Source organism: Sphaerodactylus townsendi, linkage group LG07 (genome assembly GCF_021028975.2).
Source record: "Sphaerodactylus townsendi isolate TG3544 linkage group LG07, MPM_Stown_v2.3, whole genome shotgun sequence".
Lineage (NCBI taxonomy): Eukaryota > Metazoa > Chordata > Lepidosauria > Squamata > Sphaerodactylidae > Sphaerodactylus > Sphaerodactylus townsendi.
Genome location: NC_059431.1, coordinates 74,280,379 through 74,294,140, shown reverse-complemented (window position 1 = coordinate 74,294,140; position 13,762 = coordinate 74,280,379). Strand labels below are relative to the sequence as shown.

Sequence of the window (13,762 nt, the reverse complement as noted above, 5' to 3'; positions counted from 1 at the left end):
GTTCAAAGCAGCATACATGATTCTCCATATCCTGTTTTGCCTCAAACAACCTTATGAGGTAGGTTAAAGCATGACACTGGTTGGCCCAAGGTCACCCACTGAGTTCCATGGCAGAGTGGAGAATTCAACTGTTACTTCGCAGGTCCGAGTATGAGTCTCTAACCATTATCACCACTGACTCCCAGAATGGGCTTGCCACTTCTTCCAGGGGAATAAAGAGACAATTCAAAGGCAGCTCTTAGCAAATTAGAATAAGTTTTATGTCAAAGCTGAATCAAGGATATTTAATAAGAATGAGGCTGGTAACACATTCCCTGAACACATTCCCTGAATCAAAACAAGTTTATTTGTAGTCCTAAATAAGATTTATGATTTAAATAGGACTTCCAGATTAAAACACTCCCCTTGAAATCAGGCCTAGTACTCTCAGAATCATGGGAAGTCAGTAAGCACTAATGATATCCAGAATGGCTTCTGAAAATTATTCACCCAAGATTTCCTCACCCACCCAAAAATCACTACTTTGCTGAATAAGCCAGCAAAACTCTTTGTGTCACCTCTACATGTCCCTTGAGTTTCCCCTCACTACAAGAAGTATAACTCCTTTGAACTTTAAAATCATAAACTGAATTTATTTCAGGATATCAGGCAGCTAGCATTAAACGAGTGTAGACATGACTTGTGCATTCTGGGTTAGGGAACCAATTTTTGCCCAGCCTTAGTCAAGCTTGTAACACACTGCAAAACATGCAAAAAAATATCTGAACAGATTCCATTAACAATATGCCATTTTGGGGTTGTTGGGTCTTTTCTTTGGCCATTTTCTTTGCCAGAGAAGAACTGAAGAGTTGATTCCACATGGTTTTCTGACCAATTTAATTCAACTATAACACAAGCTGAAAATACTAAGCCATAAAAGGACAAAGTTACAGTAACTTTCTCTAAATAAGGAGAATTGTTATAAGATCAGTGCAATTTAAACTGTCACAGTGAAGATACATAAAGCAGCCTAACTCAATGACCATTAATCATTTTGCTTTCCGGCATGTGAAAAAAGTTGTCATCTTTGTATTTCTGATGTTCTGGCAAGTCTAGTTTTTTTTTAGCTTCTTCAATATCACTGTGAATAGCTGCTATGAGTGCACCTACAAAGAAGGAAGAATAAATTAGTATAACCATTTCACAAAAACCAATAATTTCACAATAATCAATTATTTCCAAAAAAAAAAATTAAGGAAAAATATCACATGACAACTAACAAAGAAAAAACCCAATGATGTGATGTGGCAAATAAACTATTACCAGCTTCATGTACAACACTTGCAACCTGTAGCTTATAACTTTCTTGGTTCCCCACAACTGCACTCACTCTACCTGTTCATTTTTTATTCTTCACCTCACTCTTTCTGTATTCTCTGCGTGTCAAAGACTTCATCATTAAAATAAACAACGTCCTCAGCTATATGCATATTTTATCTATTAGAACACAAGAATTTTTAGGTTGAAGGAACATAGAGAATAGACATCTCAGTTCACAGTTCCAATGAGCTTCTTTCCTCCTCAGTGGACAGCATCAGGGAAGGATGTAACAAGGACAAGGCAATGTATTGTCGAAGGCTTTCATGGCCGGAATCACTTGGGTGCTGTGTGGTTTCCGGGCCATACAGCCCAGAAACCACACAGCACCCAAGGACAAGGCAACTTGTCCCTAAGTGCAGATATGCCAGATGCCAGGGACACACTGCAGGAGAAAAAGACCCTCCATTCTCAAGGAGGAAGAACTGCTCTTATCCTGAGAGATCTGGACCAATGCCCAACAAGGGATAGAATGCTGAAATTACAGGTATATAACCTAAGTTTATGCACAGCCTAAGTATATGCAGAGTTCCTGCATGATACCCACATTGTCATCTCAGCACACTGGCCAACTTATCTCTATTCCACATGTTTTGTGCCACTGTGAATGGAATCCTGAAGTTAAATCTCAGGACAGTGAGTTGGATTTTTGGGAGAAGGGGAGGGGTGCCCTCTTATTCAAAGTGAGATATTGATTGCTGTTATTGGTCATGTCTTGGTCTGTCCACTGTTCTTTGCAATCAAAAATCTTGTTAGCTTCTAAGACAGGCATGAGCTGCCTATGCAAGGGAAGGAATAAGGTTATGTTACCTAAGCAGCCATGCAGGGCCTGATCAATCCTGGAATGAGCGGGTGAATGATGTGTGCTGTCTGCTATTACGCCAACTTGGCTAAATTTGCTTTGGGGGCCATTTTAGGACCCAGCAATGCCATGCTTTGGAGAAGGCAAGCTCAAGGTACTCCTCAGGCTATGTTGACAAGTGACCAAACCTTTGAGCAGGAGACTGAGTCACTGATAGAACATCTGCATATCTACCCATTGCCACAGGGGCTTCCAAAACCAGGCACCCAACTATACCCTCTTCAACAAAAAGAACTAAGTAGAGTTATAACTTCAGTTCCCTAGTTCTGTTAGGTGGGCACTAGGACCCAAGTGGAGCATTCTAAAACAAGGACAGTCTAGCACATGGCAGATGACGTTACAGTTCTATTTAGTTCTTTTTGTTGAAAAGGGTATAAATCTGAGCAAGTATACGTCAAATTTATTTGTCAAGTAACATACGTTTGGTGGCTCAACCCATAGCCCCTGGTAGCAGGATGTGGTACTGCTATGGTGCCACCCACCATCTCCAGGAGAGCTTCTTGGCAGCACAGGCAGGCAAAAAACAAAGAGATGTCTCCCTGCCAAAAGTTCTCCATTGGGCTTTATAGACTTATGCTACCCAAAAGGGTGGCTAAATGCAAGCTCCATGTGCCGCCGTTTTGGCAAGCAAAGGCCAGATTGAAGCTGACTAATGTCAGCTCCACCCCAGCCACATCTCTGAAATGCCCCCACCACGCCACCAGGGTTGCAGGAGTACTGATGCAGCACTCTGTGCCACAATGGCCTCCCACCAGCAGATTCTCCCCTTCACTGGGGTAAATACCCTGAGGGGGGCAATCTGTCCTCATGCTGCCTCCATGGACAGGTTTAGACTCTCTCCTTTGGACTGGGCCATAAGCCCCCTTCCTCAAAAAAAATCAATAGAAATGTTATATAGTACATAGAACCAGCAAAAAAACAGGGCACTACCAAAAACAGAGCAATCAAAGGCCATCAAAAGCTTTCCTGCTCTTGCAACACATTTTAAAAGCAGGTATTGCATACCTCCAGAAGTTCATTTTAAGATGATCCCATAGGCACTTTCCTTATCGAAGGAACTACTGGGAAAACAGTAAGTGCCGTACAGATATACAGCAGAAAAGGTGCATCTTCGTGCTATGCAATGTAGGCAGCCACATTTCTGGTTGCAAAACCCACGGATTATCTTTCATAAGGGAAGCAACTACTTCCTGGTAAAGGTCCAGTCGGGGAAAAAGGTCTAACTGAAACAGTCAGCACCAAGGTGCATGAAGCACAGAATATTCCATAGAGCAGATCATTTTTGATAACTCATCAATATGGAATACAGAAGACACAATGGTGCATAGACTGGTCAGTTTAATAAACAGAAGTCAGGTTCATTACAGGTGTCACTAAGGAACTATAAAGAATGCTCGATTGAAAGTTTTCAGCAAACATACTTAAAGAATCAAAGTTTTTTTCGGGTCTTATGTAGCCAAGAATAATTATACTTAGATATTCTCCGTAGAAGTCCTCCTTGAAAGAGTGAATGATATGTGTTTCCTAGAAGAAAGGAACAGTTTTTAAACTCCCCAGCAGTCAAATTAGAGGTTTACATTAATACACTGTTGTAAACAAATGTACTGAAACTTATTCAAGATGCATTTATTACTTCAGGACAAAAAACATTTTGCAAAAAAACGAAGAGCCTTGCAGCTTTAACACCTTGCACAAACTTGGTATGTCACCTGTATAAATTAGACAAAAAACTCCACTTTTAACACCACCAAAATTTGCAGTTTGCGAAAATAAACTCAATTACAAATTCAGTGCTACCATAAACTCTTCCAATCAAACAGGTTCACCAACATTAACCTACTACTCCTTTACACATATTTCACAACTCCTTTATAAATTGCTCCCATTTGTTCATTCCCATCCTCTGAAATCCTTTGGTCTTTTACCAAATACTGTAATGAAATAACTATATGAAATAACTATATAGTAATGAAAAATGACTCTGCATGTCTCAGTCAGTTGCCAGCAAGGTGTTCTTTGCTACAGTTTTCTTATGAAAGAAACCACACGTTCTGGTAGTGAGTATGTGTTCTGACAATGGCATACCAGACTGTTTTGCTTGGCATCCGTAACAGGCTAGGGCCCACTAGGTAGGAGAAGGCAACATGCATAGCTAATACCTATCATTGCCCCCCAGATCTGCATGGCGATTAGTCAAGCTTGAGGTGAACCCATATGATGCTGCCAGTGCCACGGCACTTTACTTGCATTAATTACATCTCTGCAATAATGCAGCCTGGCAACTTTAGGAATTATAGCATTCACTGTTAGGTAAAAGATCTCCCAAGGTAAGTCATACACCTCAAAAAGTATTATCAATATATGAGCTATAGCCTGTCATCATTTATTTGAAGGTACATGATGCAGCCAAATAAAACAGAGACATTCTCCATGAACACCCATGATGCCAACAGTAAAAAGCATAGTCCACATTCTACATCAGATGATGGAAACAGAAACTCCCAAAACATGTTCCTTCTGGCCAGGTCCACAAAGTCTCATAAGTTAGATAGCACACAAGAATTCTTACCACAGATTTCTTAATGTTCTTGTAATATGGATTCCAGCCAATACTCAAGACCATTTTATGCACATCTCCATTCGCAACAGAAGCCCATCCATAGTATATGCCAGTAGGGATATCAGAAGGGAAATTATCAACTATTTCCTCAGGAAAGTTAGCTGGAAAACAAAAGCAAAAGTTTAGTTGTGCCCTGCAAGAAACTTCCTTTGATCTTCCCCCCTGACAGGCATGACTGGAATTCAGATCACAGTTAGACTGCACATCAAGGTGGCCTCGATTCAAAATGAATTTAATTCCATCTCTCTCTTTGTGACTCAAATCACCATCCAAATAATAATTCAGATCAATGTTTCTATTTCACAACTGATACCATCATGGCTACATATTCTACTTGACAATGAGCTGTGGGAAATCAACGAGTGTGAACTCCAGCCAAGGTAGATTTCACAGGCACATTAACTGACATAGCATAGCTTGCAAAAACAGCGTTATTTTCAACTAAAAAATTGTTACTTTAGAGTTTCAGATTTTTTTTCGGGGGGGGGAGGGGTTGCTTGCTTCGAGAGACCACCCACTCTAGCGAGATACAGAAGGCTGGCGGGATTCTTTACAACCTAACTTGTAAAAAAAGTTAGCCACACTGGCAGTTTCGTGGTGGGCTTCACGATTCTGGGAAGGTAGATTCAAAAGAATCTGGGAAGCCAGATTCAAAAGAAAATCAAATAAGGAGAGAAAATCACAAGAAGAGCGGAACAGGCACCCAAATTGACACGGGCCTCTCTCCAGTCAGACGAATGCACAACTCGGGAGTGGGGAGGGGGAAACAGAAGGGGCGAAAAGGGCAGATCGGGATTCCCAGCCGCCAGTCTAAGCCACCAGACTAAGGCGCCGTGAACGGCAGGCGGGAGAGCGCAGCCCCCTCACCTGTGGGGATGCCGAGCTCTTTGGAGCCGCGGCCGAAGCCCCGCACCACCTCCCCGCGGCAGAAGTACGGCAGGTGCTTCATCCCCGCGGCCTGGGTGGAGGGCTCAATCCTAGCGACTCCCAGCGAAGCAGCCAGCAAAGTGAATGAGACTAAATCGCCTGAGCTGAACACTCGAAAAGCGACTACGCCGTCACAGAGGAGGTGGAGCTTGACGTGCGTCGCGGAGAAACGAAGTAACACGTCACTCCCTGGATTGCCGTTTGTTGTCAATCAATCCTTGTCTTCCAAGCTGGTCCAATCCCGCAAGCCAATCAGCGGGATTTCTTGTTCGCGGCGAAGCGGAAGAGAGCGCCGCAGTACGTGAGCGCATGCGTCAGGCTCAAGCCTCCAAGACTCTTCCTTCCCGCCCAGTCTCGCATGACGCCTGCGCAAAAGCAGGCAGGTAAGAGACGGTGTCCTTTATTTTTGCACATGAGACCCCCGTCCTTTATTTTTTCCGCTTCTGCTGGGGTCCTAATTGTGGCACAATCAGCTTCCCCAGTGTCAGGCATCTGCCTGGTCTGCTGGGGAAAGGCGCGCATTGCAAACATGTATCTACATAGGGTTCCTAACCTACAGGTGGTGACTGGAGATCTACCACTAGAGTAACTGACCTCCAGGCAAAACAGATCAGTTTACCGGGAGAAAATGGCTGCTTTGGAAGGTGGACTGTGTGGCATTGCCTCCCATTGAAGTCCCCACCCTTTCTAAACCTCTGCCTCAGGCTCCACCGTCAAAATCTGCCAGTATTTTGCAACCTGGAGCTGACAACTCGTGGAGCAAGAATTGAAATGGGAATATGTGTCTTTAGAAACACACAGTGAAGAACATTTCCTTGGGAATAAGCCCTATTGAATTGGCCTGGTTATGGTTGCTAGTAACAGTACTAAACATGTTAAGTATATATCCTATCTGATGCTTTACTACCATCCATTGAGGTAGTTCATCTTTAAGGAAAGCAACATGCTTTCCAAGTCGTAACTACCGAACCGTAAACCGCCCTGAGCCCTCTAGGGGAGGGCGGTATATAAGTTCAATAATAAATAAATAAACATGCCTTCTGCTGACTCTACATTTAGTTTTACTATCTAAAATTAATTTCCAGTTTGACCAATACAATTAGGTAATATGTTTTTTTTCACGCAGTCTCTCCTTACAAAAAACTTAGGTGTGCTGGAGGCAAATCTGAATTAATACAGACTTTTATGTTTACAAAGAAAGGACCAAACACCTTTTTTCAGCCTCTGTGGTAACTGTTCTCCCCAGGTGGTTATTTAGGTGCCCTACACCTGGCCAAAGCAGAATGTAAGACTCACTGGCTCAGTTAACAGTTCAACATTTAAAGCTGTAATTGTAACAATGTTGAAAGACCCTGGCTCCACCCAGGTCTAACTGAATAAAGGTTACTTTTGTTTCAGAAACTTTCTGGAGGCTGGAACTTGAGGTCTTCTGGATACAAACTACTACTTCTGTGGTTTCTTTAGGAAATTATGCTGACTGAGTTTTTTCAAGTTCTCCCTGCCATCCTCTTTCTGGGTTTGTCTTCCTTTCAACTTGCTGTAACTGTATAACTACTGACTGTACTGAAACTTATTAACTTAAATCCTGTGAACCTATAACATCTATGACTTTAACTTAAATCCTGTGAGCCTATAATATCTGTGACTTTAACTTCAATCCTGTAAGCCTATAACATCCATTACTATCTAACTTGTTGCTGCTACCCAGTTTCCATTGGCACTAACTGACAAACCAAAGGGAGCAGCAGCGGTGTAGTGGTTAAGAGCAGGTGTACTCTGATCTGGAGGAACCGGGTTTGTTTCCCCGCTCTGCCGCCTGAACTGTGGAGGTTTATCTGGGAAATTCAGATTAGCTTGTACACTCCAACACACGCCTGCTTGGTGACCTTGGGCTAGTCACAGTTCTTCTGAGCTCTCTCCCACCTATCTCAAAGGGTGTTTGTTGTGAGAGGGGAAAGGAAAGGAGTTTGTAAGCCCCTTTGAGTCTCTTATAGGAGAGAAAGGGGGGATATAAATCCAACTCTTCTACTTCAAACGGGGATTGCTGGGTAATAAACTGCTGGAGAACACCAGCCCTAGGGCTTCTTAAAGGGACAGAACTAACTGAGGTTCCCTCCTGTTGAATGCTATACAAAACATAGATAAACCCATTCTAGATAAAGGGACAACTGAGGCTCCAGCATAAAATGATAAGAATGTCTTTGGGGTCATGACAGTAACTGGATATGTTTCAGTACTGCCTAATTAAGTCCCAAAGGAATCTGGTGGCATCCGAAAGACTAACAGATTTGCTATGGTAGAGCTAAGAGTCTGATAACAATCTGCTGTTTGCAAGAAGGACCATTAGGCAGCACTGTTTTGAGGCCAGGATCTGTAGCGTTAACAGAGCACTGGGACTTCTCTCTCTGTCCTTCCCTCCCTCCTGGCAAAGTGCAGACTCACAGCAGGAAAGCTGGGGGTGCAATAGCACTTAATGAGATAAATAAATCACTCTGTCATAATGACTCATCAACTCGCCTTTCCATGGGCAAAGGTTAGCTCTCATAAAGCCAAGCAGAGACAGTACATGAAAGTGAGGAGCTTTCATGTCCAGTGGCTGTTGAGTGAACTGTGTGTAGTATGCTTCCATTTAGAATAACATTTGCAAAGGTATAATCCTATAACATCAAAACTAGAATGCACGGTACTAGAATGGCGGGCATGGGAAGTTGCATTCTAGTTTTGGTATTACTTTTACACATTGTCTTTTGGTGTGATAATCCTGTAACATTACAACAGATGTATTATTCCCTAATCAATCACCTCCACCCCAGTCATTCATTTGGGAGTCCTTTTGAACACACAGCCCATCTTTGGAATTAAATCTAGCATCCAAACTCTGTTCGGCTTCTGTGTGATTTAGTATCACCCTCTAAATTCTGTGCGTCTGTTAGGATTGTGTACAATCTAAGATAGCACATTAATGAATTCTTTTTAAAATTTAATTTAAACACAAGAAGAGCTACACTAGATTAGGCCAGTGGTCCATCTAGACCGGCACAAAGGGGCCAACAACCAGGGCAGAGAGACCAAGGCAATCCCCTGATGTGTGTGCTGTGATGTAGTGGTTAGAATATTGGACCAGAATCTGAGAGACTCGGGTTTGAATCCCCTCTGCTGGGGAACCTTACTGGGTGACCTTGGGCCAGTCACATACTCTTAGCCTAACCTAGTTCACAGCGTTGTAGTGAGGATACAGTGGAGGAGAGGAGAACAATATAAGCTGCTTTGTGTTGCCACTGGGGAGAAAGGCAGTGTATAAACAAAGTAAATAAAATAAAAATGTTGTATCCCACAACTAGTATTCAGGGAATATATTACTTGGCAATGTGAAGGTTCCCTTTAGTCACCATATCCATTAGTCATTGACCAATGTATTCTTTGTGAATGTGTCTGACATGTGGGCATGGCCAACAGTGTGTCCACTGGTAGTGAATTGCACACTTTTAATTACTCACTGCCTGAAGAAGCTTTTTTTTTCTATTGCCAATTAACTTAACTGGGTACCCCCTCTTATTCTAGTATTTTCCCCTGTTGCATAGAAGTTCTATCAGTGACATTCCCATAGTCACAACAAAAAGAACCAGGAAGGGATATCTCAGGCTAGACACAATCTAATATGAAGGTTGATTGAATTATTTCTTAAAGCATGTGCACATTTGGAAGCACTACTGCTCTGAATCAGAGTAAAGGACAACAGCAGTCCACTCCAGGTAGGGAGAAAGGAATCTCTAAGTCTAGTCATCCAGAACTGTGAAGTAGCAGCGTTAAAGCTCCATGTCAGAAAGCATCATTTTCCAAAATTACTTCCTGTTTGTTTGTTTGTTTGTTTACCTTATAAACTGCCCTCCCCTGGACTCAAAGCAGTGAACAACAAAGAAAAACAAAATCGAAAAATACATACAATAGAACCAGAATAAAACCATAATCAGAATAAAATACCATAAAAAGGAGCAATATTGTAACAGATGGCAACAAAAAACCCACCCTCCTCCATGCCGACAAGAGGCCAGGAATGGGGCTGATAACAATCAACCCGGCTGGCCAACGCCTGGCGGAACAGGTCCATTTTGCAGGCCCTGCAGAAACTTTGCAAGTCCCGCAGTGCCCTGGTCTCTCTAGGAAGCTTTTACATCCCTGGCCCTTGTAGAGGCCAGCCAGATGTCCTTCGGGCCAGGGACCGCTGATAGGTTCTCCTCCGAGGAGCGGAGGGACCTAGCAGGGGAATACAGGGAGATGCGGTCCGTCAGATATGTTGGCCCAAGGCCACTTTTAGTCTTAAAGGTTAAACCAATACTTTGAACATGACCTGGAACTCAATGGGCAGCCAGTGCAGATGGTATAGGACCAGCGTAATCCAGTCCTGGATAGATGCTCCAGTAAGGAGTCTGGGTGCCACATGTTGCATGAGTTTCAGTTTCCGGATCACAATCAAGGACAGGCCAGCATAAAGCGAATTACAATAATCCAGCCTGGAGATGACCGTTGCATGGATCACTGTGGCCAGGTCAGAACAGGAGAGATATTGGGTCTGTTGCCATGCCTAATGCAAGCAGTGTCTCAGTGACCTGGGCCTCAAGTGACAGCATCAGCCCCAAAGTCACTCCCAGGCTTCTGACAGCTAAATGCAAAGCCTCACCATCTAGCGTAGGCAGGCAAAAGTCCACCAGTTGCTCCCCTCGATCCATCCACAGGACCTCCAACTTTGCAGGATTTAACTTCAGCCAGCTCGCTGTCAACCAACCAGCCTCTAAACATTGCTGGAGAGCTCCAGGAGCCAAAGACGGGTAGCCCTCCATCGTGAACACGAGCTGGGTGTTATCTGCATATTCGTGACACCGCAGCCCAAAACTCTGGACCAAACTCGCCAGGGGTTGCATGTAGATGTTAAAAAGCATCGAAGAGAGGACATCCCCCTGTGGCACCCCACAATTTATGGGATGACACTTGGAGTTCTCTCCCTCCAATGTCACCTGCAGTCCCCAGTCTCGGAGAAATGAGGCTAGCCAGCACAAGGCTGACCCTCGAGCTCCAATATTGGCAAGGTGGTGGACCAAAAGATCATGTTTTACGATACCGAACACTGTGGTGAGATCTAACAACACCAGCAGTGCCAAACCGCCTCTATCCAAGTGGAGCCAGAGTTTGTCCATGACAGCGACCAGTACTGTCTCGGTCCCATGGCCAGCGCAGAAACCGGACTGGAAGGGATCCAATATGTATGCTTCATCCAGGAACCTCTGGAGTTATCCGCCACCACTCGCTCAACTACCTTATCCAGAAATAGAAGGTTCGAAACTGGGCAGTAATTGGCCATATCTAATGGATCTAATTGTGGTCTTTTCAGGAGTGGGCGGACCACTGCCTCTTTAAGCCGACCCGGAAAAACTTCATTCTCAAGGGAGCAATTGATAATATTTAACAGGTGGGTCTGAAGCTCCTCCCTGCTGGCTTTCACCAACCAGAAAGGGCATGAATCAAAAGGACAAGTGGTAGAATGTACAGCTGCTAGTGTGCTGTCCTCTTCCATCTGGTTGAGCAGGCTGAAGTGGTCCAAACAAGGACCCAAAGACAGCCAAGGGTCCTCCAGTTCATTTATTATATCAAATGTTGCGGGAAGGGTTTGGCAGAGGACCAAGACTTTGTCCGTGAAGTAGTTTGCAAATGCCTCACAGCCAAGTGCCAATTCCATCAATTTAGTACTCATAGCACTTGAATTGCATTAAACAGTTGTGCTGGGCGTGAACTAGCAGTTGCAATAGAGGAGGTAAAATACACCCTCTTTGCTTCCTTCACAGCTGTCTCATAGGATCTCATAAACACCTGATATGAGTGTCTTGTCCCTTCATCAAAAACCCACCGCCACACTCGCTCTAGTCATCTCAACTGCTGCTTCATCCTTTGCAACTCCTCGGTATACCAAGTTGCTGGTCTGGCGTGGGCGTGGAGAGGGCGCCTTGGAGCTGCAGCCTTGATGGCTTCAGAGAGCCTGGTCTCCCAGCTCTCTACCAGCACATCATGGGTTTCGCTGGTCGGTGGGGTCTCCCGCAGAGTGTCCAGGAACCACTTTGGGTCCATTAGTCTCCCAGGGTGGGCCAAAATATGCCCGTCGCCTAGACAGGTGTCAGGATGCCATTGCTGGGAGTGGGGAATTGCTGGGGAGTGTTTTGGCTTTCCAGGTGCTGCTTTATCCGTTTCCCTGACCTTGGAACTCGGCGGCTGCAACGAGCCTTCAGTTTTGACTTTTTCTAACTGTTGTGGTTCACTTATGGGGGTGGGGATTTGCTACAACAGATTATCGACTGCTTTGGCACCTTTTCGCCAGAACTATCTTCTCCTATCTTTCTCATGTCTTCAATAAAATCCTTGAACCCATCAAGTGAGTTATTGTCTAAATGGGGAAATCGACAACGGGGGCGTGGGAGCATCAATCCGAGCCTTTAGGACATAGTGGTCAGACCACAGCACTTTATCAATAGAGGATAAGCCTACATACACACCTGCCACGAAGATCAGGTCCAGAGTGTGGCCTTGTTGGTGCATGGGGCTCCCTGTGTTGACAAGGGAGAGGCCTAGCATCACCCTGGTTGACACTAGATCAGCAACTACTAAAGAAGAAGTTGAATCAATGTGGACGTTAAAGTCTCCCAACACTAGCAGGTTGGGGTGCATCAACACCCATTCGGAGATGACCTCAAGGAGCCGTGACAGGCTGTCTGCTGGTGCACTAGGCGACCAGTACACCAGCAGTACAGCCAGTCTCTCCAGGGAGTCCCAACAAAGGCCTAAACACTCCAATCCATTTATTAACTGGACAGGGGACGTCCTGAAGGAGATGGAATCTTGGACAAGCATTGCCACACCGCCCCCCCCCACCCCCGGCCCTGTGTCCAAGGTTGTTGGACAAACATGAAACCATCTGGGATGAGGTCATTGAGGGCAACCATCTCCCCCTCCCTTACCCAGGTTTCTGTTATGCATGTGAGGCCCACAGTCTGATGTTTAATATAGTTGCAGAGGACGGCAGATTTATTATTAATGGACCTCACATTCAACAACAACAACCTCAAAGCACAGTCTGGAACCCCAACCACACAACCTGCATCTCTTGGAATAGGCCGTAGGTCAGACAAGGAGTGAGCATAACCATATCTCCCTTGGTATCTCTTATGGCCTGGGCCCGTGATGGTGAACCTATGGCATGCGTGCCAGAGGTGGCACACGGAGGCCTCTTGTTGGGCACGCGAGTGCCCGAATCTCCCCCTCCCCCCTCACCTTGCCACGGGTCTGTCAGAGGCACCGGAAAGGGCCTCTGAGAAAGGCCACTCCCCTCCTGCAGTGGCTTCTGGGGCGTTCCCCTCCTTTGAAAGCCCCGCAGAAGCCGGTTGCCTTGGCTGCTGGCTTCTGCAAGGCTTTCAAAAGCGCCTCGCTTCCTGGCATGGCAGGAACAGCAAGAAGGATTTCAAAGCCCCCTGCTTCCCCTGCCTTGCTGGGAAGTGAGGCACCTTTGAAAACCCTGCAGAAGCCGATTGCCTTGGCTTCTGCAAGGCTTTCAAAAGCGCCTCGCTTCCTGGCATGGCAGGGGGAGCGAGGGGCTGTTGGAACCCTGGAGAAGCCTGCTGTGGAGGTACCAGGCTTCTCCGGGGCTTTGTGAGTCCATTTGCTTCCCGCCTTCGGGCCTTTCAGACCCCGGGGATGCCTGGCATTAATTGAAGTCTGGCCCCTTCCACAGAAGCCAGGTAAGTGTGAGGCGGGGGCGGGGGGGGGAATCTACCAATCCGGTAGTTAGATTAATAGAATCCCACCACTGGAGGTGAGCCCACAGGGTCTTTGCTGTCTGGCTGAGGCAGGGCTCAGACTCTTGCCTGCTCCCCTGGAGTTGTGCCACAACATCCACCTTCCCCCAAAATCCATTGTTTTTATAATAACTGTAGGAAGGGCGTCCCTGGCTGGTATGC

The 13,762-nt window shown here is 45.3% G+C and overlaps 1 protein-coding gene across 1 annotated transcript; it reads right to left on the bottom strand.

Moving 5' to 3' along the window:
* Positions 1–604: 604 nt before the first annotated feature.
* Positions 605–6,020, bottom strand: RFK (riboflavin kinase). Its single transcript, XM_048504475.1, has 4 exons — positions 5,706–6,020; positions 4,788–4,939; positions 3,640–3,742; positions 605–1,145 (listed from the first exon to the last, which is right to left on the bottom strand). Exons 1-4 carry the CDS (start codon positions 5,785–5,787, stop codon positions 1,015–1,017), a joined length of 468 nt encoding a protein of 155 aa, XP_048360432.1. The 5' UTR covers positions 5,788–6,020; the 3' UTR covers positions 605–1,014.
* Between the last annotated feature and the right edge of the window lie 7,742 nt (positions 6,021–13,762).